The sequence below is a fragment of the Streptopelia decaocto genome (assembly GCF_964273445.1).
Source record: "Streptopelia decaocto genome assembly, chromosome: 18".
NCBI lineage: Eukaryota > Metazoa > Chordata > Aves > Columbiformes > Columbidae > Streptopelia > Streptopelia decaocto.
In genome coordinates this window covers 10,127,142-10,150,642 of record NC_138673.1, presented here as the reverse complement: position 1 = coordinate 10,150,642, position 23,501 = coordinate 10,127,142, and the positions used below count along the sequence as shown (strand labels likewise).

General features: G+C 52.1%; 1 protein-coding gene across 4 annotated transcripts; it reads right to left on the bottom strand.

Moving 5' to 3' along the window:
- Positions 1-62: 62 nt before the first annotated feature.
- VEZF1 (vascular endothelial zinc finger 1) lies at positions 63-14,313 on the bottom strand. 4 transcript variants are annotated; one of them, XM_082068834.1, is made up of 7 exons: positions 14,075-14,310; positions 8,046-8,851; positions 7,382-7,445; positions 6,193-6,376; positions 4,686-4,898; positions 2,574-2,618; positions 63-2,226 (listed from the first exon to the last, which is right to left on the bottom strand). In XM_082068834.1, the coding sequence occupies exons 1-7, from the start codon at positions 14,105-14,107 to the stop codon at positions 1,799-1,801; spliced, it is 1,773 nt and encodes a 590-aa protein (XP_081924960.1). In that variant the 5' UTR covers positions 14,108-14,310; the 3' UTR covers positions 63-1,798. The 4 variants fall into 4 exon arrangements, with proteins under 4 accessions (XP_081924960.1, XP_081924962.1, XP_081924961.1 ...); XM_082068836.1 differs by having other exon boundaries at positions 8,154-8,851; positions 14,075-14,306; XM_082068835.1 differs by lacking the exon at positions 2,574-2,618 and having other exon boundaries at positions 14,075-14,313.
- Between the last annotated feature and the right edge of the window lie 9,188 nt (positions 14,314-23,501).

Sequence of the window (23,501 nt, the reverse complement as noted above, 5' to 3'; positions counted from 1 at the left end):
CTTTTATATATACAAAAGTTGTACAATTTGATGTCCTAAAGTACAAAAGATCATTTATAAAATTATTTTACACTAAGCTCTATTTTTTTTTCGGTTTTTTGTTTTTGTTTTGCTCTGCAGTCCAAGCCCCTCGACCGCTTTCCCGCGGTGACACAGACACCTGTCACCGGAGCCCGCGGCCCGGCAACCTGTGCTGCCGGCGCTGCTGCCGGCGCCGGAGACGCGCGCGGCTGCTCGGCTCCGCCGCTCCACAGCTCCAACTCCGTTCACAGAAAAACAGCTCAACTGGCTTTTGTTTTCTCTTTTTTTTTTAATGTAGAGTCTTGGGTTTAGGGTGTTTTATTTTTTTAAAACAAAGTTTTAAAAACGTGAATATGTGACATGATAGTCTAAAAAGTATATCTGTCTCCCTAGATTTTGCTTTCTACTTTATGTACAGATAAACAGGTTAAGAAATAAAAAGCACATGTAGCTTAAACATGTGTGACCATTTGCGGAGTTCTGGGCTGGGTAGTTCGAACCATCACCCCAGAACTCCCACAAATTGATAGAAATGTGTTAACACAAGAGAAGAATAACGTAAAAATGATGATGTTTGCAAATATTTACAAAGTTGAACAGATTTGCACAACACTTGATTAAGAAATAGGGGAGAAATTAAAAGACGCTCTCTGCTTGTCCTGGAGGGGCATCCTACCTAGTTAGTGGTTAGAATAAAAACTGTATACAATTTAATATAAGACAAAACTTCTAGTGAACAACTAACACGTCTGTCCCCTGCTGCACCACCAGCAGGCTCTGCCCGGGAGGCGCAGGGCGTAAAAATCACACCCCGGGCCTCCAGAATCTTCCAGCTTAAAGCAAGATTTCTTAAGTTCCAAAGCACTCCTTTTGCTCCTAGATAAGAGTCCCATAGGGGTCTGACTGTTGAGAGACCATGTGTACATACATTTCAACTCCTCTTCTGTCAGCCATGGCTGTTTCTCACCAAACAATAAGTTTTTTTTTAAAAAATGTTGACTACAATGCTATATTCCCTTAGGGTAATATGTTGGGTAATATTTACATCTCCAAATATCAGGTCACAATCCCTATTATATGTTGAAGTTAGAATGATAAGTTATCATATGCTTTGCATATCAGAGCTGGTATCACCTTTCCCATAGGGAATGCTGCCTGAAATTATCATATTCCCAAAGGTAAAATGCATATTTTCTCCAAAATGCATTTTTTTTTTTTTAATGACAACATTGTAATGCATTTACTCATTAAAAAAGAAACAAAACAAAACCAAAACAAAACATCAACACAGACAAAGATTCTACACTAGCTCCGGAACAGCGACTGAAGGGCTGGCGAGTCAAAAGGAGCCATCCGCTCTGCTAAACACACAGAGGGCTCTTCGCTAGTGTTTAGAGTCAAATCATCTTCTACGTTAAAATTTGGGGGATAAAACATACAACTGTCTTTTTAATAACTTTTTTTTTTTTAACTCTGGCAAATAAGCATCTGCTCTAACTCAGCATCAGTCAGCTAAAAGGTAAAACTTACTTTAAATGAAGTGCTCCAGTGAAACTCAAGTTTGAACCACGTGAGCCAAATCAACAGGGGAAGGAAGATGCTACTACGGTCTCCGATGGTGCTTGTTGCCCCAGTGTCTTAGTCTGAATTTATTATTAACTAAAACAAAACAAAAAAAAAACAAACAAAAAAAGAACCCCAACCAAACGAAACCCAAAAAAAGAACTGCTGGTAAGGATTCCATTTTAATCCTTTTTTAATACTGTTGAGGAGTTCTTTACCAGGGGGGAGAGGTGGGCAGGGCCTGGGGCAGGAAGGGCATGCTCTCCACCGGCCGCATGGCGATGTTGAGGGGACCCGCCAGCGTCATGGGCGTGGGGAGGTTCATGGGGGACGTTATGGTGACGGGGTGCGCTATGTTCACTGGAGCCGTTACTGGGGTGGGTAAATTGACTGGTGTGGTGAGCGTTAATGGAGATGTCATGGACAATGGACTGGTTATAGTTACAGGATGCCCTAGGTTCATCGGGCTGGATATATTAACTGCACTTGATACATTTACTGGACTTCTCATGCTCATTGCAGCTGCCACTGTGACTGGGTTTGTGATAGTCCCAGAAGCCACAGAGGACGTTATATTGAATGGAGTAGTAAGAGTCACAGGCGTAGTAGCAGCAGTGGAGGTTTGGCACAAGTTAGCAGCTTCTAAAAATGAGACATAAAGAGACAAAAAGTTTTTAACACATGAAAAATCATGGACAAGATTTAAAAATAAAACAAGAACAAAACCAAAAACAAAACCCAAACAAGAACAGGTACAAATTCTCAAATAATTTTCTTTAGAATTATTAGTAAGTTAAAACTGTTAACATTCTATAGCCTACAAGAAATACAAACTCTCATGCAGTTCATTTCAATGCAATATTTTTTCCCTGAGAAATCAAGCGAGGTTGTCTTATAAAGAGGGTTTCGATGTTCACAAAAACAGTATCGTACAATCAAAAAAATCCTCCCAAGAGGAACATTATAAATAGAGGAGAGAGTGTACATACCGAATGGTACGTACTCTATAGCCTTCTCAAAGGTGAACTGACATTCTGTGAAGGTTTTAAAAAGTCATTATTAGGGACTGATAAGCAAAGCCCGTTTCAATATTCACCTGCTTCTTTCAGTCTTAATTATTGCTACTAAATCGTTCCACTGATCACAGTACTTCTACTTAACAGTTTTTGCGGCTACCCAGTCAGTACATCTTTCAGCCCCCATTATCTCCTCAGCTTTCGCACCCGCTACAGCTCCACACTCAGCTGCTCTGTGGTTTTTAGGTCTGTGCTTTTGGTGACTCTGTTTGCGGTAAGCGGGCATTAAGTGCCGCGGAAGGCAGAGCGGGTGGCTGGGCCCCGGGCAGCGTCCGGGCGGCGGGATCACCGGGCATCCGTCAGCACCACCTGCCGGCTCTGCCCTTCTGGGAGGCTCCAAAAAGAGAAGCGGGAAAAGGGGAGGGATGACTGCTAGAGAAACCAACAAAAATACATTCTACATCAACGCTACGGCACGTCTGAGTCGTGTCTTATTCCGCATTTGTAGGGTAGGACACCAAGCTCAGTCTAGACCGCGTTTCAGGAGGTTAAGCCAGGAGCAAAGAGTCCACTGGGGCAAGACAAATGAACCAAGACAGAGTTAACTTTGAAAGCAACATTAGCCCCACTCAAGGGTTACTGTTGGTTCTTCAAAGTCCATATCTAGGAGGGGTGGAAAGGAAGGGAAAGAATAAAAAAAAAAAAAAAAGTGAAAATAAATCATATTAGACTAAAAAAAAAATCCCATCTAGTGTTGTAAAGCCAACACAAGAGGCGGCACTAGCAGAGGAGAAGCAGCAGCACTGGCACTGACTGGTCTGGCTTCGCCTGCCAAGCACAGAACACGCAGAGACACATTCCAGCCCCTGCCCCAATTAAATCAAACTAACATCAGTCTGAACACACTTCCCCCCGCCCGCCTCCCTCACCTGCCCTTCTGTCCAAAACCGCTGCTCCTCTTAAACTACAGCCAGTAATCTCAGTCAGACAGGGAAGAGGGAACAAGACACAGTAGGAAGGAACAAGCAGGATTTGCTAAATCTGACACCCATTTGCGTCGTCTATTTAGTGGCCTGATGACATTTAACGTTTCTGTTATCACTGCATTGTAACATGAATAAGCTGTTCTATACTGTCTGATCACAGAATTCAACTGGAATAACAATCAAGGCGAAAGGAGCTAGCAGCCTAACACACAAACAAGACCTAGAAAAGAAAAACAAGAGTGAAGAAACGGAAAAGTTCAGGAGAAAAGAAAAAAATAAGGTGAGTCAAAAACATTTATTACTAAAAACAGCTGGTTAAAAACAGTAAGTGGTCACTAAGAACTTTGGCTAAAACATGTAAATCCACGAGTCACATGATAGGCATTAGAAATCAAATTGTTGAGACTAAACTGCTGTAACCCTAACGACACTACACTGAAGCAACGTGTTCTTCACAAAGCTGACACACTGACCAACAATCGGAGGCTGTTCAGCCTCCGGTGCAGCAGCACAGGTGAGAGTGAGCTGGGAGCAGCAATAAGGAAAAACATCATCACCTCTTAGTTGACTTTGTAATGAAGCAGAGAGAGGAGTCAAGTCTGAGTTCCAAACAGACAGTTATGTGATGCTAAAGCGAATGGAATCAACTGGCAAAGAAAAGATGAAAGGGACACAGAAAGCACCTGCATGCAAACTGCTGCTGATGCAACACCAGAGGGTGTGGCGTGTGTATATATACATATATATATATACACACAAGTTAACAAGGGTAAATATGCATAAACACAGCTACAAACCACATGCAAGGCAACAAAAACACACTCTTGCCTCGGAGCAGGCACAAACATCCCGTTGTGATTGATGACAGCTACGTACACACGCAAGCACAGAGAGCAGAGGGAAGTAAGTAATGAGGAGCTCATTTACAACAGCCTTAATTTTGGTCTTGTTATCCTCCCACTACCTTTTACCTATGACTTCTAACACTGAGAATGACATTTTCACGTAAGATATCCTATTCTGACACCTTAAACTCCCTACACACCTGCTAACTTCAGTGTCTTACAAAATCAAGACGGAAAATACTGGTTTATTTTACCTTTCTTCCTGGCTTTGACGGCCTCTTCCCACAACCTCAGGGTCTCTACCTGCTTTCCTGGCCAACTTGTGACATGTTGCTGCTGCTGCTGCTGTTGCTGCTGCTGCTGCTGTTGCTGTTGTTGTTGTTGTTGCTGCTGCTGCTGTTGTTGTTGCTGCTGCTGTTGCTGCTGCTGTTGCTGCTTCTGATTGCTGGTCTCTTCACTCATGCATGCTATGCCAATTAAGTAAGAACACAAATTCACCTTGAAAAGTTACTCTGTTTTCTGCTGAGATGAGAAAGGCTTCTTCCATAAAGAGTGAGTGGAATCTCGCAGGATTCCAAGAGCAAAAATCACAAGAGGTGCTTAAAAACGGTGCTTAAAAATATAATTAATTCTATGTTTTATAAAAACTACTTTTCCAAGATCTAAACTCCAAAATATAAGTCTGCTTTCATTGTCAAAAATGTTTAAATTACATCTACCACACAGAACAGCATGTTACTACTCTCTGGCCACATTACAGCTCGTCATTTGCACCTCTAGCAACTGCTGTAAATGCCTCGTGAACTGGCTTAGCACCACCGAACCGGCGGAGGAGCCAGAGCTGTAACCCTACCCCTCGAAAAATACTTCACATCCAAAGTTCAGTTTAAGCTCAACAATCAGGCATTTTAGACATTCCCGGTACCTTCAAATTATGCAGGAGTAACAGGAACTGAAAAGATGTTGTAAATTAATACTGTTTAAAACGCTTTAAGGACAAAGTTTCCAAAGATATTCCTTACTTCTCCCTCTTGATTGCTCTGAAAACCCATCTTGTATCACTGACCATGTGGGTGAACTTAAGTTACAGGTATTTTAATAGGGAAGATTTGAAAGTCAGGTCTTCATTTGCTCACTGGGCACTCCCAGGTTCAGGCTGCAGCACTTCCACAGGGCTTGAGACGAGAAGGAACTATCACAACCACCTCATCTGAACTGCACACCGCCCGCCAGATGCCACGAACGCCCCAAACGTATCAGGGCTGGATTTAAATGCTTTTCTTGTCCGCTACTGCCAACGGAATCATTGAGCCCCAGGGAAAAGCTCAGAGAAAGCAGAGAAATCTTTCTCCTAATTTTGATGAGCTTTAGATGAGGCTCCAAACTTCAAACGTGGCAGATCTTAGCAGTTCTTAAATATTCTAAAAACTTCAGAGTCATCTGTTGGACTTGTAGGCCTGTACAGTTCAGGAGCAGCACTGAACTTGGAAGCTGAGAAAACCTGGGAACTCTTTTCTGCAAGAGATGGGTTATTCTCACAAAGTGCAGGGCATTCCTAAGGGATACGAGCACAGTCTAGCAGCAAACTCATTCCGCATATGCCAATTTCTTCAGCTGAAGAAGATCCTGTTATCAAATATCTATTTTTAATAGGTGCAAATACCCAGACTGATGGGCATGGTTTTGCATTTTAACATCACCAAAGGCAATTCCCTTTGCAAACACATTGTTATTAGAAATGTTTTTAAAACGTTCACCTACTTTTATTGATGCCTTGTTTACAGGTATTACAGTTGATACTTTGGCTCTGCCCGTGTGTCTTTAAGTGGCTGGTGATATATGCTGCACTCAGAAGTTTACCACAGATATTACACGATACCTTTCCTTCATGGCGCACCATGTGTGTCCGCAGTCTGTCTTTGGTGGCAAAGGCAGCAGTGCACGTCTAGACGAAGGACAAGAGTTACACTTGAAGCACAGACAGCATCAGCACATGAATTACATGCCCACTGTAAGCCTGGTTTACCTCGTAGGTGCAAACAATATCCTAAGGATACTGACAACCTTAGGTTCTATCTGCATTGACAGAGAAATCAAAATCAAACTGCTGAACAGAGACTGAAAATGGAAGTTGGCTTCTGAGACACTCAGGCCAAAATCATACTCCATACTAGCTGACCTTTCTTCAAACAGCGACTTGCCGTCCCTACCAAAACGGGAGGTAGCTTATTAAAAAACTCTACAACGGGCAAAGTTGTGTTTCGATAATATTTTTACTGCACAAATCCGAACTTGATATCTTAAGTTGCTCAATTACTCCTGTTCCTATCGAAATCAGAAGAAGGAAATGAAACCTTTTTCTAACACTATCATTTTACACAAGACATTTATTGAATATGATGAGTCACTAAAACACAGGCTAGTACAAGCATGGATATTCCAAGCAAAACAGTTAATTGTTCAAGGGCAGTCAAGTTATTTGTCTTATATTCAAGTCATCAACTTACGACAACTTGCTTTAAATAACAGATCCAGAATCAACCATTCCGATCCATTTTAAATAATGGGTATATTGAGAAACATATTTAATTGAAATTTGCTGAAAACCACATTGCACACATTACTCCAGTCATCAGCCCTGAGCTGAGGACGCTGTTACAATTCTAATACTACGTTAAGCTTACGCTAAAACAGCATACCTGTATTGTTCTCCAAGAGAGCAAAATGCCGCTAATCTTCCTAAAAAAGTAGCCACAGCATCCTTTTAAATTGCCTCTACACTTACATCAGAACTACAGTGCTGCTGCTACGTAAGGCGGATGCAACTTTATTCCTAAACGAGCTTTCCAAAGAAAACTCCAGGAGCAAGTACAGTTCTGAAAAGATTATTCACCTGAGAATCTAACAATACAACAACATATTGTTCTTAATAAATCATTTTAGCCCTTACTTGGCATTTGAAGGGTCTCTCTGTTGAGTGAACATGTTTAACGTGACAGCTTAAATGATCAGGCCTGCAAAAAAAAAGAGAGGAACAGAAAATGCATATTGTTACAAATACACAGTAAGGACACTCGGGCAGCGGTGCTGAACGCTGCACTGCCCGCCCCTCGCAGCCCCGGCCCAGTGCCCCCGCAGTGGCTTTCAGCTTGAGTAACACATGGTTACACTGAGACCCAGCCTGCAGTTTAAAACTGAACCGCGTGCTTCTTACACACCTGAAAATGGTACGTTGGGTCGTACCGTGTGTAAAGGTGACAGATCAACAGCTCTACAGGTTGCAGTTTGCTGTGTTGCAAGCACAGGTATTTTCACCAGAGGCAGCAGCAATGCGAGCTCCCCCGCAGCGCTCTGCCCGCACACCCAGCCCTGCTACGGGACAAGGGGACGGTTTGCCTGCCGTGCCCCCTTCGGCCATGGACCTTCGCAAAGGCTGGTCAAGGGGCTCTGTGGTCACCACCAGCGACACAGACACGTGTCCTACGGGACCTGGGTAAGGTCGCGAAATCATTTCAAAACACTCTCGTAAAAGAGCGAGCGCTTTTGGCCACTGCCAATCTGGCTCAGACCGAGACCCACACCCTAGAGGTAAACAAGGCTCTTTATCCCCTCACCAATCTTCTAAGATGTCTGGTTCTCCTAGCCCCTCGCTATGATAGCTTAACCCTTCTTGGTTATGAAAAGCCAATACTTGAGCTCGCCTGGGATTTTCTACATGGTACCTCGAGAAGCCTTTTCCACAAACACCACAGGTGTAGGGTTTCGTGATGCCACCTTCGTGAGACCTCACGTGGTAGGTCATGCGATCCTTCCTCTTGAAGCGCTGATTGCAAATTGGACATTCAAAGGGTTTTTCGTCCGAGTGGGACAGCTTGTGCCGGTTGAGGTGGTAGACATCCCTGAAGGCCTTTCCGCACATCTCACAAGCGTGGTTCTTCTTAACGGGCTTGCTGGGCTTCTTGACCGTGGGAGTGACCGCCATAGCCGTTGCACCGGCGCTACTGCTGGGGTTGGTGGCAGAGGAAGACGTAGTGACTGTGGACAGGATGCCTGCGATGGTCGAAACCAATGAACTTCGGCTGTTGTCACCAGCGATGGTCGAGATAAGGGGCACCATTGTGGTGGGAGTTTTCTTTGGCCGTGACACTAACTTTATCCCTGTGTGGCAGGACTCGTGACGCCTCAAATGGTAGCTGTCCCTGAAAGCTTTGCTGCAGTAAGTGCACACAAAGGAGGTTTTAGGTTTTTCCTTTTTAATCCCAACAATAGCATCCTTTAATGTTTCTGGTGCAGGTTGAGGTTTCTGCGTTATTGGTAAGGGCAGAATCGGCTTCTGATCGGGTGGCTCAACAGCAGAGCTCAGGAGAGGCAACAAACTGTTCTGTGCTGCCTGCTGTTGGTGATGTGAGGCTTCGTGTGCCTAAAACCAAACATTCACACTTAAATTCTATTGATGGGTGCTCACTCTGACACGGTGAGAACATTTACACACTACAGGAAAGCACATTCTAGAGCAAAAGCCATTGAAGTAGCGACTGGAAAAGGTTACATAATTTGGGGTTTGGACAGGATAAACCGCTCGCGCTTCAAATGCATTCACCGTGCAGGTTCTGTGGAAAGCGCAGGATGGCACGCACCGAACAATCAAATCATTATTAAGTTTCTGGAGGGCAACACTTCTTAGGAAAAACAACTAGGTGCTTGTCAGATCTTTTACTAACACAGCTTTTGATCTTTACATAACAGATAACTTGTTTTGATAATGATCATATCAGATGCCACCTTGAGACTATCTTTGGAGCCTATGAATGTACTGATGGGAGTTGCAACATAATGCCCCACCTTAAAGCCCAGCTTAGTGCACACTGAGAATTAAACTGCAAGCACAGAGAGCCAGGATGCAATAAAGCACCTTATTTGAACAACATATTCAAGCCAGTGTGTTAGCACTGAAACCAAAGCAACACCAATCGAGAACCGTCTAAAGCCACGTTTCTATATTTAGCAGGTTCCCGCCACATTTATACACTGACCACTGTGCTCTTTGCGTCTGGAAACTAATAAGAATAGCGACATGTTCTTTTTCTTCTTGATAGGAAGAGAAGCTAATCGATAAGCACTGGGAGACATCTAGAGATGCTGGAGAACACAGTGGCGGGGTTGGGGGTAAAAAAAAGCCCTCGGAGCCATTTCGAAACAGCCAAGACCAGCTGATGTGAGCTGGGGAATCAGAGGGAGAAGCTGCAGGGAGGGGGCAGAGGGGACCCCGCCAGCCTGCCCCGGCAACCACCGCCCAGCAGAGCTCCGCACCGCGCTGGGGCGGAAAACGCTGTTATTAAAACTCCTGCAGTCAGACTGGGACAAAACCCTGGCAGATACAAATTTAAAGTGGTTTAGAAACCACACAGACCAATTCAGCCTAATGGAGCATTAAAATAAATCACTCTAGCACCTTAAGCCAGTTTAAGCGCATCTGTATTCAAGATGTGCCTCAGTCTCATCAGACCAGTTTTAAATCGGTCTCGTCACTAACGCAGCGTGCCAGGTCTGAAGCTGAGCTTGAGGAAACTTGTGTTCCCGTTAGATCAGCTCTGCCGCCTTCCAGGACTTCTTCCCTACGGTTCCCTTCACAAAACAACGCAACTCGAGGCTGCGAGAGATGAATAAAACGCTGCGCTGGCTTGGGACCCCCAACTCGGCTACCTTTACATCAGTTGAGGATGCATAGCGTTATGAAGCACACTCAGGCTAATACTGAATCCATTTCATCGCGTCCTTTGGAGACGACAGTATTTCTAGAAGCTCACTTTGGGACTTTTTCTCAGTTGCATCCAAGCTCCGGCCGCTTCGCCCTTCCCGACGGCAGCAGCTCCAGCCACCTGGGCGCGACTCTCCCGGCGCGCAGCTGCAGCCGCTCCTTTGGCAGGCGACCTTTGGATAAAAGCCACCGGCGGACACAAACACTAGAACACGTGGGTACGAATACGTGCTCCCTAACACCTCAAGCCTATCTGACAGGAAAACGGTTCACGGGAGAAATCCCAGATTCGGTGTGAGAACAAGAGACAAAACTCGCCGGAATCGTTAGGAACCAGGCCAGCCTGTCCGCTTTCACCTGTGGTTTACGTCCCATCTCTGCCGGAGCTTGGGATGCAACAGGTAAGCTGAGTGTTTCCACACCCAGCAGCCACCTCAAGCACCAGCCCGAGGGGCCGGTTTGCAGCAGCGGCTGCTGAAGAGTCCAACGCTGAACTCTCCTGGAGGCTGCGCTGCTAAATCAGGGCACGGCCCCAGCTCCAGCCTCTCCGCTAAACTTCTGCCAGGCTTCAGTGACAACTGTGCATTTTCAACCATTTAGTTTTCCATGTTCTTAAAAAAGTGACTGAGACACCTACATTGCATAAAAAGAATAGAGTATGCACAATACACGTAGAAAGTACAATATTGAGCAAGTTGCCTCCGTAAACACAACTTTAATTTTAAAAAATTCTGAAATGCTTTTCAGCCAACTTTAAATAAGCATTAAACAATGTTGTTAAACTGCATCAGAAGACACTTAAGAGCACCTAAGGATAGCTCCAGAGATACAGTTTCAAAGGCAGAGCTCGCAGATCGGATAATAGAGCCCAAATCCTTTGGACAAGGTTCAAACTTATGCAGTTCATGGATATTTTTAAGCCTTAAAGAATCATCAGCACTTCAAGGTAACGATGCACTTATTCCTACAGAACCGATAGAGACGGTGGCCATAAAACAATGTATATTCATCAGGCCACAGGCTGGGAAGCCACTGCTTATGTAAGCCTGCTTATCTGGGTTCCCAGGCAGGCAGCGTCATTAGCAGCGCTGTCTCTAACGAAGCCTCCGCCACGCGCCCCGTGCCTCAGTTTCCAGGGGCTGCCTGCGCCCCAGCCCGTTCAAAAAGGCTCGGGCAGTGCTTTTTAAGTCCCTGTTCGAGGAGGGAAGGCGGCACCTGCTGCACGCCTTTCACGAGCCGGTTTTATTCAGGCACAGACCACGGCTTCACTTGACCCAGCAGTCACGGCAAGTCAACATTTTTGCGATATTTTGATCGCCTGGGACAGGCTCTCCTGCAAAATATCCTCGTCCTATCACTAGTTTTTTCTTTCCTGGGGAGCAGTAAACAACAAAATACTGTAATTCATGACCCGAAGTGGTAGGATGTGGCACCGTGAACTTCCAGTGCCAGAGGCTAAAATATTTTTGCGCTCCAGCCTTAATGTGAGAGCAACAAATTAGCATGAGTCATATCTTGAACGCTCCGTTTGATGGATGAGTCCTCCTCACATTAACAAATACAACTTTCACTTTCCGAGGAGATATTAAAAGTGGTTTTCCAAATACTCATTTCAGGGACTAATAAGATCCAAACAGGAGCTGCTTATTCAGTGTCACAATTGTTTCTTTAAAAAGATACAATTCATCAAAATGCCACCTCAACACAATCAAACAGCTTTATTTGGAAGGGGCAATTTACAGGCACGTATCCCATTGCTAGCAAGACTAAAATTAAAACGTTGGAACCTCCTCTAAAAACATTTTGCTAAAAATTACAGCTTTACACACCGCTTATTCAACTGTCCCTTAGAAACCCCGTCACAGCTGAAACACACACTTGGCAAAACTCCCCCCCGCAAAGAACCAGCGTGTGTATTCAGTTGCTCGTATTTGTTATTTAACTGATACCGGGGAGGAGGGCCGGGAGGGGCTTTGAAATCCACTTTTTATTGCTAGTTTTAACGGACTGGTTGGATCTTGGCTGCTGATGAGAAGGGGAAGAAGAAAAACTAAAGTCCCATCAGGACTATCTTAAGGGTGCTTTCTGCCAGGTGCATCAGGATGCTCGCACCCCAAATCGTTGGTTTTAACAAAACGACTCGAGAAACAATATTCAGCATTTATTGTGAGATCTTAAAGCTTTATTATTTGGGGAGGAGGGGGGGAAAAAAATCAAGAGGAAAATTTCCACGTCACAGTTTTATGAAGATGCTTCCAAGTCACACATAGCTGAGTACGTTAGGAGAGTGAACTGCTGACTCCTTAATTAAAAGCAGCAAAGCCTTCTCCTAAATCAAAGTGTGACATCGCTCTTTCAAAATACAGAACCCTTCACAAAAATAAAGGCGAGCAGCAAGAAGCTGGACACGTACTTGAAAGTATTACTTGGCATTTCTGGCCGGGGTTGCTGCAATACCAAACCACCAGCCTGCGAACGATTTCCCCTGGAAAACGCTCAGCTGTGAGCCTGGGAGGCAGAAAGGCGATAAACCAGCCCCAACTCGGAGGGAGATGGCCCTAAACTAAGGAGATTAACTTCTTAGCGTGAAGTTGCCTATGTGCGAATCACAACTGCCCGCTAGAGCGAGAAATAATTCGCGAGACCTCGGCCAAACTCCGCGGCATCACCCGCATTCGTCACGAAAAGGCGGAAAACCCAGCGCCCAGCTCCCGGTACCGGCTCCCGGAACATTCCCGGCATGTTTTCGGAGCCAGAGCACCCGAGGGAGTGACTCATCCCTCGGTACTTGCAAGGAAATAATTCTTCCTCTCTAAAGGAATGGTGCTCGCTCTTGGCGGATTTATTCATTCAACTCAGGTTCTCAAACTCGTGTCACGGGTTGGGTTTGGGTTTAATTCCGAGGACAGCGAGCGAGCGACCGCCAGTGCCAGCGTGCAAAGAGGATTATTTTACCTTCAGAAAGGTGATGTGTGGAGCTTTATTTTTTTTTTCCCTCCTGCTGCAATTACACATTTTATGTTTTCAAGCTCAAAAGGAGCAGGAGGCATCGGAACACAATCTGGCCTGAAAGGGCTTGGCTCACAAAAGCCAAAGGAGGATTTTTTTTTTTGGTACACTGGATTTTCTTTGGAATTACATAAACAGCGGTGCTTTTAAGTCAGCCTTTCGCAGACAGAAGGGGGGAAAATTGTGACTCAGTTGGCAAAGGGAGGGGTTGCATGCTCTCCCGTCCCCATTCCTCCCCATTCCCGGTACCATTTCGCCAGTTTTTGCAGAAATCCAGCCCGCTCGCGTCCTATTTTAAAAGAAAACAAGCTCCCTCGTCACCCGGCCCCTGAGTCAGGCTGTTTAAAGAGGGATTAATTTATTCTCCCAGCCACGGTGTTTGTTCCATCGGGGTTTTGTTAGAGCTCGGTGGAAGGCTGGGTGGGTTTTTTTGTTGTTTTTCTTTTTGGCGGGGGGGGACAGAGAAAAAACAAAACAAACAAACAAAAAGAAGCTATTTCGGGTTTTGGAGGGAAGAGCAAAATAATCAGAAATCCTGAAAATATAAACGTCGCCCTGTTTTTAGGGGAAAAACGCAAGGCAAAGCATCCCGGGGCGCGGCGAGCGCCGTGCGCGATGGGCTCGGGGGCGGCGGGCGGGAGAAAGTGCAGCAGGGAAAGGAGGGAAAAGCGCAGCCGGCGGCGGGGCCGGGCGGGCGCTCCGGGCGGGCCGGGCCGGGCCGGGCCCCGCCGCGGGCCGGGGGAGGCGGGCGGGAGGCCGGGCGGCGGCGCTGACTGACAGCCCCGGCCTAGCGGGGAGCCCGGCGGGGCGGCCGCCCGCCCGCGGCCGCTGAGGGGAGGGGGGGCGCGGGCAGCGCCGGCCGCCGCGGGGCCTCACCTGAAAGAGGAACGCGGTCCAGTTGGCCTCCATGGCGGGGGCGTCCCGGCCCTCGGCGGGCGGCGGCGGCGGCTCCGGCGGCGCGGTCCCCCCCTCCCTCCCCCGGGCCCCAGCTACATGGAGCCGACAACAAAGCGGCGGCGGCGGCGGCGGCTCAACATGGCAGCGCCGAGCGGCCGCTTCCGCTAACCTCCGGGCTGCACCACTGCGGCCCAGAGGGGGGAGGCGGCGGCGCGGCGGCCCGGCGGGGCGGCGCGGGCCCGGGCCGCCGCGGCGCCGCCCCCGCCGCTCCCCTCACCGCGGGGCGGGCGGCGGGCTCGGGGCGGCGCGGCGGGGCGGCGGGGCGGGCGGTGGGGCCGGGGCGGCGCGGCGGGCCGGCCGCCCCCCCCGCGGGGCTGGCAATGGGCCGGTCCCGGGCTGGGGAAGCCGAGGCGAGCTGTGGCGAGAGAAGATGGAGGAGCGGCCGAGGTGTCCAGGGCCGCCGCCGCCTCGCCGCGCCCCGACCCGGCCCGCGGGGGCCGCCCGCGCCGCCCGCCCTCCTCTTCTCCCCTCCCCGCCCGCCCGCCGCCCCCGCCCGGCGCGCAGGGAGGGAGCCGCGGGGGCGGTGGCGGCGGGGGGCGGCTTCGCCCGCGGGTGCGGGCCGGCGGCGGGAGGAGGCCCCGCACGTGCCGCCCCGCCCGCCCGCGGCAGCGCCGGGACCCGCGCGGGGGGAGCGCCGGGGTCGCCCCGGGGGTCGCCCGGGGTGCCCCTCAGCCCGCCCGGGGTGCCGCTCGGCCCGCCCGGGGTGCCGCTCGGCCCGCCCGGGGTGCCGCTCGGCCCGCCCGGGGTGCCCCTCAGCCCGCCCGGGCGGCCGCTGCCGCCTCCCCCGGGCCCGCCACCCGCCCCGCGGCGCTCCCGGCCCGGCTGTGCAGCCCCCCCTTCCCCATCAACACCCGTCCGAGTTGCGAACCGTCCGGGTTCGCTTCTATCTCAGGCATCTCCAGCGCAGCACCTGAATGCAAATCAAAGCCACAAGCAATTAAGTATATACTTACCGTTAATTACATGTTTATACACATCAGGCACGTCCCTGGCAGCGGCAGCACCGGGCCCTGAGCTCCCCGTGCCATGGGGGCTCCGTGTGCCCCCCCAGCGGCCCGGGGGACACGGGGGGGTGTGGGGGCACCGAGGGGTGTCCGGGGTCTATTTGGTGAGCGCAAGAAAAACACGAGTGAGGGAGGTTAAACACAGCAGGAGGGGGTTTGGCAAGCAGACCTCTGCACGGGGCAAGGGCTGGCTTCCCTGCGACTGGAGGGGGTCACAACAGGCTTATGGGACTGATCATCATCATCATCATCATCATCATCATCATCATCATCATCATCATCCCTGGCTCCATTCAGTCCTCTTTGCTCAGCCCCGTCCATGCTGAGCCACGCTGCCCATCGAGGCCTCGGCTGCTGCGGCACCCGCTTCACCAAAAGCAGCCAACGTGTGAAGAAATGCAGCCGAGTGGCCGCAGGGTCCCGCGCAGCTGGACCCCAGCAGGCAGCGCCAAATGCTGCTGGTGTCAAGGAAGGTTCCCATGGTACTTCCTCCCCTACGGGAGAGCCAGGTGGTTTTTCTTGTCTGTGTTACAGACCATGCAGAGGCCGGTCCCAGCCAAGGCTGGGCGTGCGGCTGGGGCTGCAGGGGGAGCAGGGACGGGGACCCAGCAGCCCTGGGCTCCTCAGGGGTCCCAGCTCGGCCGTCGCCTTGTGCCACCTTGGGCGAGTGACCTGGCTGTGCGGTGCTGGTCCTTGGCCCTCCCCGAGTGTTTCTTCACTTTCCAAGAGTGTTGCAAAACAGTAGTTGTTCTGTTCGGAGTGACGCTCGCGGTCGTTCCGTGCCTCTCGGGCTAGCCGCTCGCTTTTTTCCTTGAAAACCCAGCCCTTGAGTCAAGTGATTACGTCAAAATCTGTTTGCATTTAAAGGAAAAAAAATAGTTTCTCAGCCCTGTGCCCCCAGAGTGAAGTTTGTGGATATGGGAATTTTGTGGATATGGGAAGTTTGTGGATGTGGGAAGTTTGTGGATGTGTGAAGTTTGTGGATATGGGAAGTTTGTGGATGTGTGTCCAGGGGAAACCGGCTGCCTGGAGGGGCCTGAGCCCCTGGGGTCACCCGTGGCTCTGACAGCCCATCCGCCCCGGGGAATTTGGGACCTGCTTGGTTTGGACCAGCCCCATCTGCACCGCGGTAAAACTCCAAACCTCTACACTGCTGCATCCGCTGGGCAGCACTGGAAACGTGCAAAATCCCCCCCCTTGCTCTGCAGAAGCTCTGGATTAAGGAAAACAAACCAAAAAACAAGGAGCGGAATGGTTTGGTAGCGCTCGCTGTGCTGGGCAGACGCTCTGCCGCACTTTGGGAGCTCTCCTGCTCCTGCCCGTCACCCCGTCCCCGGCAGAGGAAACTGCAGCGGAGCGGGGACACCGCGCTGCTCCCGGTTAGTTATCTCCTGGTCGATCAGTTATTTTTGTTAACGCTTATTAATGGAGACTTGGCAGAGCTCTCTTTGTTAAGGGCTCACACTCGCGTCAGTTAAAGGCTAAGAAAACTACCCAAGCATATCGGTGAGTCATCGAAGAAATCCCGATGAGCACGTAGGAGGCTGAACTCCACGTTCTTGTTGTTTTTACAACCAAAGAACCAAGAGGGGATGTAGGAACAAAACCTAGAAGACTCAAAGCCGTCTTACGAAGTCGGGGGAGAGGGAAGCAGAGCTGGAGCCGCTTTCCCCTCGGCAGCGCCGGCCCCCCCGCACCCCGCACGTCCCGCAGCAGCGGTCGCCGACAGAACAGCCGCGGTGGGAGCAAAGCGAGCGAAGGGCTGCAGAAAATCCCCGGGGGGAAAAGAGCTCGCAGGAGCTGTGTTTGTAGAGGGCAAGTCTATGCCAAACCTGACGAATGTTCCTTTGCCCAGAATTATAACTGGAAATATAAGAAGCCACAGTGTTTGAAAGCGTGTATTTACATTATATATGCCCCAAAGCAGAATAAACAAAGGTTAGATTTGTAAACTCTCCGTCTTAATTAAAGCAGCACTGCTTTGGACAAACCCACAGAACAGGTGGCTTGAAGTATTGTGTTATTTGATTCATACCTTGCAGCTCCCTGAGTGGCTGAGCCGGGCCGGCGGCAGCACCCGCAGCACCCGCTGCGCTCGGGTCCCCGCGGCGGGCGGGCAGAGGGGATTTCTGGGGCAGCGGGAACCATGTGGCCCGTTTACCACCATCCCCAGGCTGCTCTTCCCGCCTTTGCCAACACAAATCTTCCCTCTTTTCTCCCTCAGCACTCCCCACGCTGTTGGGGAGGACGGGGACGCTGCCAGGGCCCCGTGGTCGAGGCTGGTTTTGGGGACCCTCCCGGGGCTGCCTCAGTGCCACAGCCCAACGCCGCTGCCGCTGAGCCCCCCGCGCCTCCTGCCGCCCCCGGGCGGGATGGGCGACCCTCACGAGTAACCCCTCAAACCAATTCACAGCACGACTCGTACAGAGAGGAGCCGCTGCCTCCGCTGCGCACGGCCACGAAACAGTTAATAAAGTGCCTATTAGCACAGGCGCCATTAGCTGTCCTGCCTGCTCAGGATGCCGGGCAGGGGATGAGCGATGAGCTCCCTCCGCCAGCCCGGGAGGATCATCTGAACTCTCCCTGTTCTACACAATGATCCCCGCAGAAGCCCCCTCTGCCTTAGGAGCTGTAGTGGGACAAGGGTGATAATAATGATTTGCTTTTCTGCTGTCTGCGCATCTCCCGTGGTTGTAGAGCGGACGAGTGGCGCTGGGCGAGCGCTGCGCCCCGACCCTGCTCACCGGGACCCGCAACGCGCCCTCCCCAGCCCTGCTGCCCGCACGCCGCGCTCCGGGTTCCTCCGGCGAGCATGTGCCTGCATCGCTAAGAATAGAAAATGTTGTCAAATATTGCAGCTTTAGAGGAGCCCCTTTCAGTTTGTGCTCCGCTCCCTGAGCGACGCAGCGGGCTTTGAGTTTCACAGCTCCATGAGGCTGAAGAGCCCTCGAGTGTGTAAATAAGCTGCAGCGACACTGCCGAGAATGTGCTCCCTGCGGGCACTTTCCCTTCAGCTGCTTCCCGGCTTCATGTCTTCTCTGGTTTCTCTCTTTGCAGCCCCAACTTCCATCCCCAGCTGACCAGGGAAGATAAAAAGAGATGATAAAATCTTCCTACAGCTACGGAGTCGTCATCTCTGCTGCCACGCAAACCTGCTGCCATCCATCCATACATCTGTCTATCCATCCATACATCTGTCCATCCATCCATCCATCCATCCATCCATCCATCCATCCATCCATCCATCCATCCCTCCATCCATCCTCCGCCCTGCTCCCTGCCTGCGCCTGCCCCAGGGCCTGGCGGGAGCGCTGCCACTGCGGAAAGCGCCGTCTCCTCCTCATAATTAGCACATCTGAAAGATCGCTCCACTTTTCAAAAGAGGAAAATAGGATGCAGGAAATTACCCGCCAGCTCGGCTGAATCACCGCAGCGAAGCACGGTGCCGATCCATGGAGGAGCAGCGAGAAGCTGCTGGAAGGGCGGGAGCCTCGTCGCTGGGCTCGGCGAGGACTGGATGATGCTCGATGCCCAGTTTCACGTTTTCAGCACCAGACTTTGGAACGTGCGTCGCTGCAGCAGCCGCGTGCAGGGGGTACGGGGGGATACTGGAAAAGCCAGCGCAACACCCACAGCGGTGGAGTTGCGGTGCCACAGGGTCCCCACGCTGTCCTGGCAATGGGGCCACCTCAGGTCCCTATGGAGCCGTGACAGCTCCCAGCACCCCCAGGGCCCCCCGAGAGCCGGGGTGCCCGTTGTCCCCATCAGCAGGAAAAGCGGGAGCGCTATGGCCACTCTGGGCGTTCAGCCCTGGTCCGTGCAGCTCGAAACCCTTCCCTCCCCGCGGGTGCCCCAACGGTCCCCGCCATGGGACCCCTCATCCTCCACCACCCTCCCTCATCTTCGCCACCCGTGAATCCAGCACCATCCCCACTCCCGTGTCCCCGCAGCCCGAGCTCTGCTGCCCCGCACACGGCAGCGCCAGGGCCGGATCCCCTCCGCCCGGCTCCGCCGCGTCCCCCGGCCCGGCACACGCCAGGAGACGCTCGGTGCTGCCAGATGGTGTGGCTGGTGCAGCCGGTGAGCTGTGGCGAGGAGCGTGGCGAGGAGCAGCATGGTGAGGAGCGTGGCGAGGAGCGTGGGGATCTCCAGCCCAGCAGCGCGCCGGGAGAGCGGCGTTATCTCTTCCGACCTCCTTGTCCTCAGCTGCGCCGGCGCTAATCTCCGCTCGGCACCTTGAGCCGCCCCGCGCCACGAGCGCCCAGCAGCCCTTTGTTGTTATTTTGGTTCTCTCCGTCACAAGTTTTTTCCCACAGAGCCGCCGTCGCTGCCGCTCACCGCGCCGGCCCTGGGGACACGCTGCTGGCGCGGCCACCGTCCCCCGGCACCGGCACAACGCCTGCCCGGGCCCCAAAACCGGGACAACGCGCCCAACGGGGACACGCGCGGGGACGCCCTGGGAGGCTGCGCGGAGCGGGAGCGATGCCGAGCAGCGCACGTTGCCCACGCTCGACACCAAATACCCAGTTTTACGCATATGTAGGGTGTGTCCAAGAGATGGACCAAACTTTAGGGCAGTGTATTTTGAGGTCACCTGGATCAGTCAATAACGGTGGCACAAAACCACCCTCTTTGATGTTTCCCCACAAGAAAAAGTCACAGGGTGTAATGTGTGGGGGTCTTGGGGACCAAGGGTAGTGCCAAGTCTTGGGGTCCTGTGCGACCTGTCCAACCTTGAGGCTGCGTGTCCATCTTTTTTAAACACCCTGTATATGATTTCTATATGATTTATGTATGCTTCGTGTATGATTTACACAAAAACATGCAGGTCTACAGGGTTTTCTGGTTTGCACCGGGATGTTTCAGGGAGGGCTGGCGGGTGCTCGCCGACCTGCCCGAGGCACCGTCCGCCCAGGAAATCCCCAAAGTTTGACTTGAACCGTTGCCCAGACAGAGCGTGCACCGGCTCCCAGCGGCTGCTCCTCCGCTTCACCACCGCTGACCATTTTTAGTCACAATTCCTGCGGGGCCGAGGGCGGCGGGGAAACCTCGGCTGCCTCGCTCCCTTCCCACCGTCCGCCCGGCTCTCCCGGCGCGCGCTGGGGCGGCGCATTTAGGGGAAAAAACCCCCACAGGCGCTGAATTAGAGCGGCCAGGCCGGCGAGGAAATGCTGGCGCTAATCCCTGGTGTGTCAGCGGCACACGGGCAGCGCCGGGCGCTGCTCCCGCCTCCCGCGCAGCTGGCACCGCGGGTAAAGCTGCTTTACCGTCCCTGCGAGGCTGCTGCGATTAACAGCAGCGGAGAGCTCGAAAATCCTTTGGGGAAGGGAGCGGTGAGGATTAATACCCAGCGAGCTGGCTGCGGGCCCCTGGGACAAACACTCTGCCCCATTTTCTTTATTCTTTGCTGTTTATTTATTTTTCCGGGACCTGGCTGTTGTTTAATCTCATTTGGCAGCTATGGATTGCTCCAAAATAATCAATGTTTGTGCATTTGTCCGCATGGCTCAGCCGATGCAGCGGGATGAGCATCCGGCTCCTCTCTGTCACCCCTGCGAGCGGGGCCGCTCTGCTCCGGCCCCGGGAACCGGCCCCACGGATCCGCACAGAGCAGGGGCGGCAGCGGCGTGCTCCGGGCGGGCAGAGCCAAATCCACGCCAGAGCTGCACGGAGGAAGCTTTTCCCCGAGTTTAAAACAGTAACAACAAAATCACTAGAAAAATACAGACCTGCCCTTTGTCAGAAGGAAAATACGCAGAGTTCAGCAAACTGCCAAGTATCTGGGTTTGAAGTTTCCGCTGGAGGCGGCTGCGCTCTGCAGCCTCTTGGCGCGGAGCGAGCGCACCGGCGCGGGAGCCGGCCCAGCGCCGCGGCCACGCTGGCACGGCCGGGCACAGCACCCGCCCGCGGGGCCCGACCGGCATGGCCCGGCACCGGCACCGGCTCCGGCACCGGCTCCGCAAACGCGTCCAAGTCCTGCGGGAAACGGGGCTTTAGAGAAAAACGTTCTACCCTGAGCTGACTCATAGAAATGTGAAACTCACTTAAGGGATGAATTAGAGCTATTAGAACACAGAGGTAATTACTCATGCGAACAATGCCCTTCTCAACTCTTTAATGATTACACAAATTAGTGCATAAAATTATATTAATAGCCCTACAACTGTTGCGTATGCGCAGCCCTGCGGCTGGGAGGGGTGAGCCAGGGGACCCCGGGCCAGGCTGGGCTGCAGCTTGGGGGACTTGGCTCCATCGGGCTCCGTTGGGATCCATTGGCTCCATCGGGCTCCGTTGGGCTCCATTGGTTCCGTCGGGCTCCGTCAGGCTCCATAGGTTCCATCAGGCTCCGTCGGCTCCATCGGGCTCCATTGGGATCCGTTGGCTCTATCAGGCTCTGTTGGCTCCGTCGGGCTCCATGTCTCTCTCGGTCTCCGCAGGGTGAGACAAACCCCGCAGGACACACACGCTGCGCTGGGTTCAACAGGCTCCATGCTGGGACTCGCTCACCTTCTCCGCCATGCAGGGGAGACGTTGGGGAACGTTTGTTACACACGGAACTTCGCGGAATCTTGATACATCTTTCAATCCAGCTATTCACAAGTTTCAATGGCAATCCAGGATCGACCGCTCTTCACCCCGCAGGTGCAGCGGGGATTTTACATAGTGGACTTTTACCAAAGCTGTAGCTATTTTAGCTCATTTAGCAATTACAATCATTTTTCTGTACAGCTGAAAACGATCCGGCTGTTATCGGGAGTAAGAAACCTCGCGCCACAACCAAACACGAGCAGATCAATGAAGGAGCCGCCTGTTCTAAAGCAGAAGTCTCTTCAAAAAACCAAAACAAACCATCAAGAAAACCCAAATTGGTTTCTAGGAGAAACCACAAGTTTTCTCTCCATTTCAGCGCCGGTGCTGGGTTTACCGAGCTCTCTGCTGTCAGTGATGTGCGCCGGGGCTCGCTCCGGCGCAGCTGGCGCGGGCGGCAGCGCCGTCCTGGCTGCGCCGGCAGCTGCAGCGGCTCCGGGCGGACAATCGCCCTCAGTTTCCCAACAAAGCGGCACTATGGGGAGCTCAGGACCATCTGGAAAGGCGGGTTTTCCCGTGTGCGGTGGCACCGCAGAGCCCAGCGCAACCGGCCAAGGAACCCACCCGCTCCCATCCTCTCCATGGAAAATAAACTGGTTTAGGGGAGTGAAGCCTGGGTGCCCCCTCCTCAAGAAGGGGTTTTTGGGCCTTACCATCTTCCAATTGCTGCTGCTTTTGGTTTTCTTCAGAGCCAACGGACTCTCGCAAACGTTGAGTTTTGGGATAAATGCATTTAATAAAGACACTGGGCCCCTTGATTGATCTGTTCAGACCCTACAGAACACGTTCCTGAACAAGCGCTTGCAGAACAGCCAACGGCAGCCAGACTGCCGCCTTCCAGCGGAACCTGTTCCCACTGCCTCGTGTGAGACGTTAAAAGGACTGGCAGGAGGTTTTCCCAGGGGACCGGCAGGGCCGTGCCCCAGGGCAGCGCTCCCAGTGGGGCCACGATGGTGCTCCCGGGGTTCGTTTCCATCCGCAGCCCAAGAACGCAGAGGGGAAGGGGGGTGGCCCAGGGCTCCCCGGCTGCAGCGATGGCTCCAGCACCCAGCTCACCCCAAACCATCTCAGTAACGAAGTTAATGAACTCCGAGACACGGTGTAATTAAAAACTGAGCAGGGCAGAAGGCACAGACTCCTCCAGCTAACTTTTCCTCGCACTATCAGAAACGGTTTACAGTGCATTTCTGAGATTTTAATTTCATTCCTCTACTTGTAAAGTCCATTACATCAGAGAACATGATACTCCCCCTGAAGATGGTGAGCTGTGCTTGCTGCTGTGGATGAGCCAGAAATGAAAACCTGAGCAGGTGGGGAAGCCAGGGACAAGGGCTGAGCCGGGGCCGGGGGCTGAGCCGGGGCCGGGGGGCTGAGCCGGGGCTGGGGGGCTGAGCCGGGGCCGGGGGGCTGAGCCGGGGCCGAGCTGAGCCGGGGGCTCTCCTGCTCCATCACCAGCACCTCTGGCTGTTTACAACAACTGAAAACATTTCTCAGGAAAAAAAAAAGCATCTAAAGGCATGAAACACAGCAGAGCTCGGCATCACAAACAGTTTTATTACAGGATCTCAAAGTGCTTTACAAACACCAGCACGAACGGTGTGAGGTACACACGGGAGGACAAAGGGGATGGGCGGGTCACGGCCCGCGGGGCCGGGACGGACACACGGACCAGCAGGTCACCTGCTGCGGGAGCCAACCTCGCCCCCCTCGGCACACAAAGCCAAAATGAGATACACTCCAACATTGCTCCATTT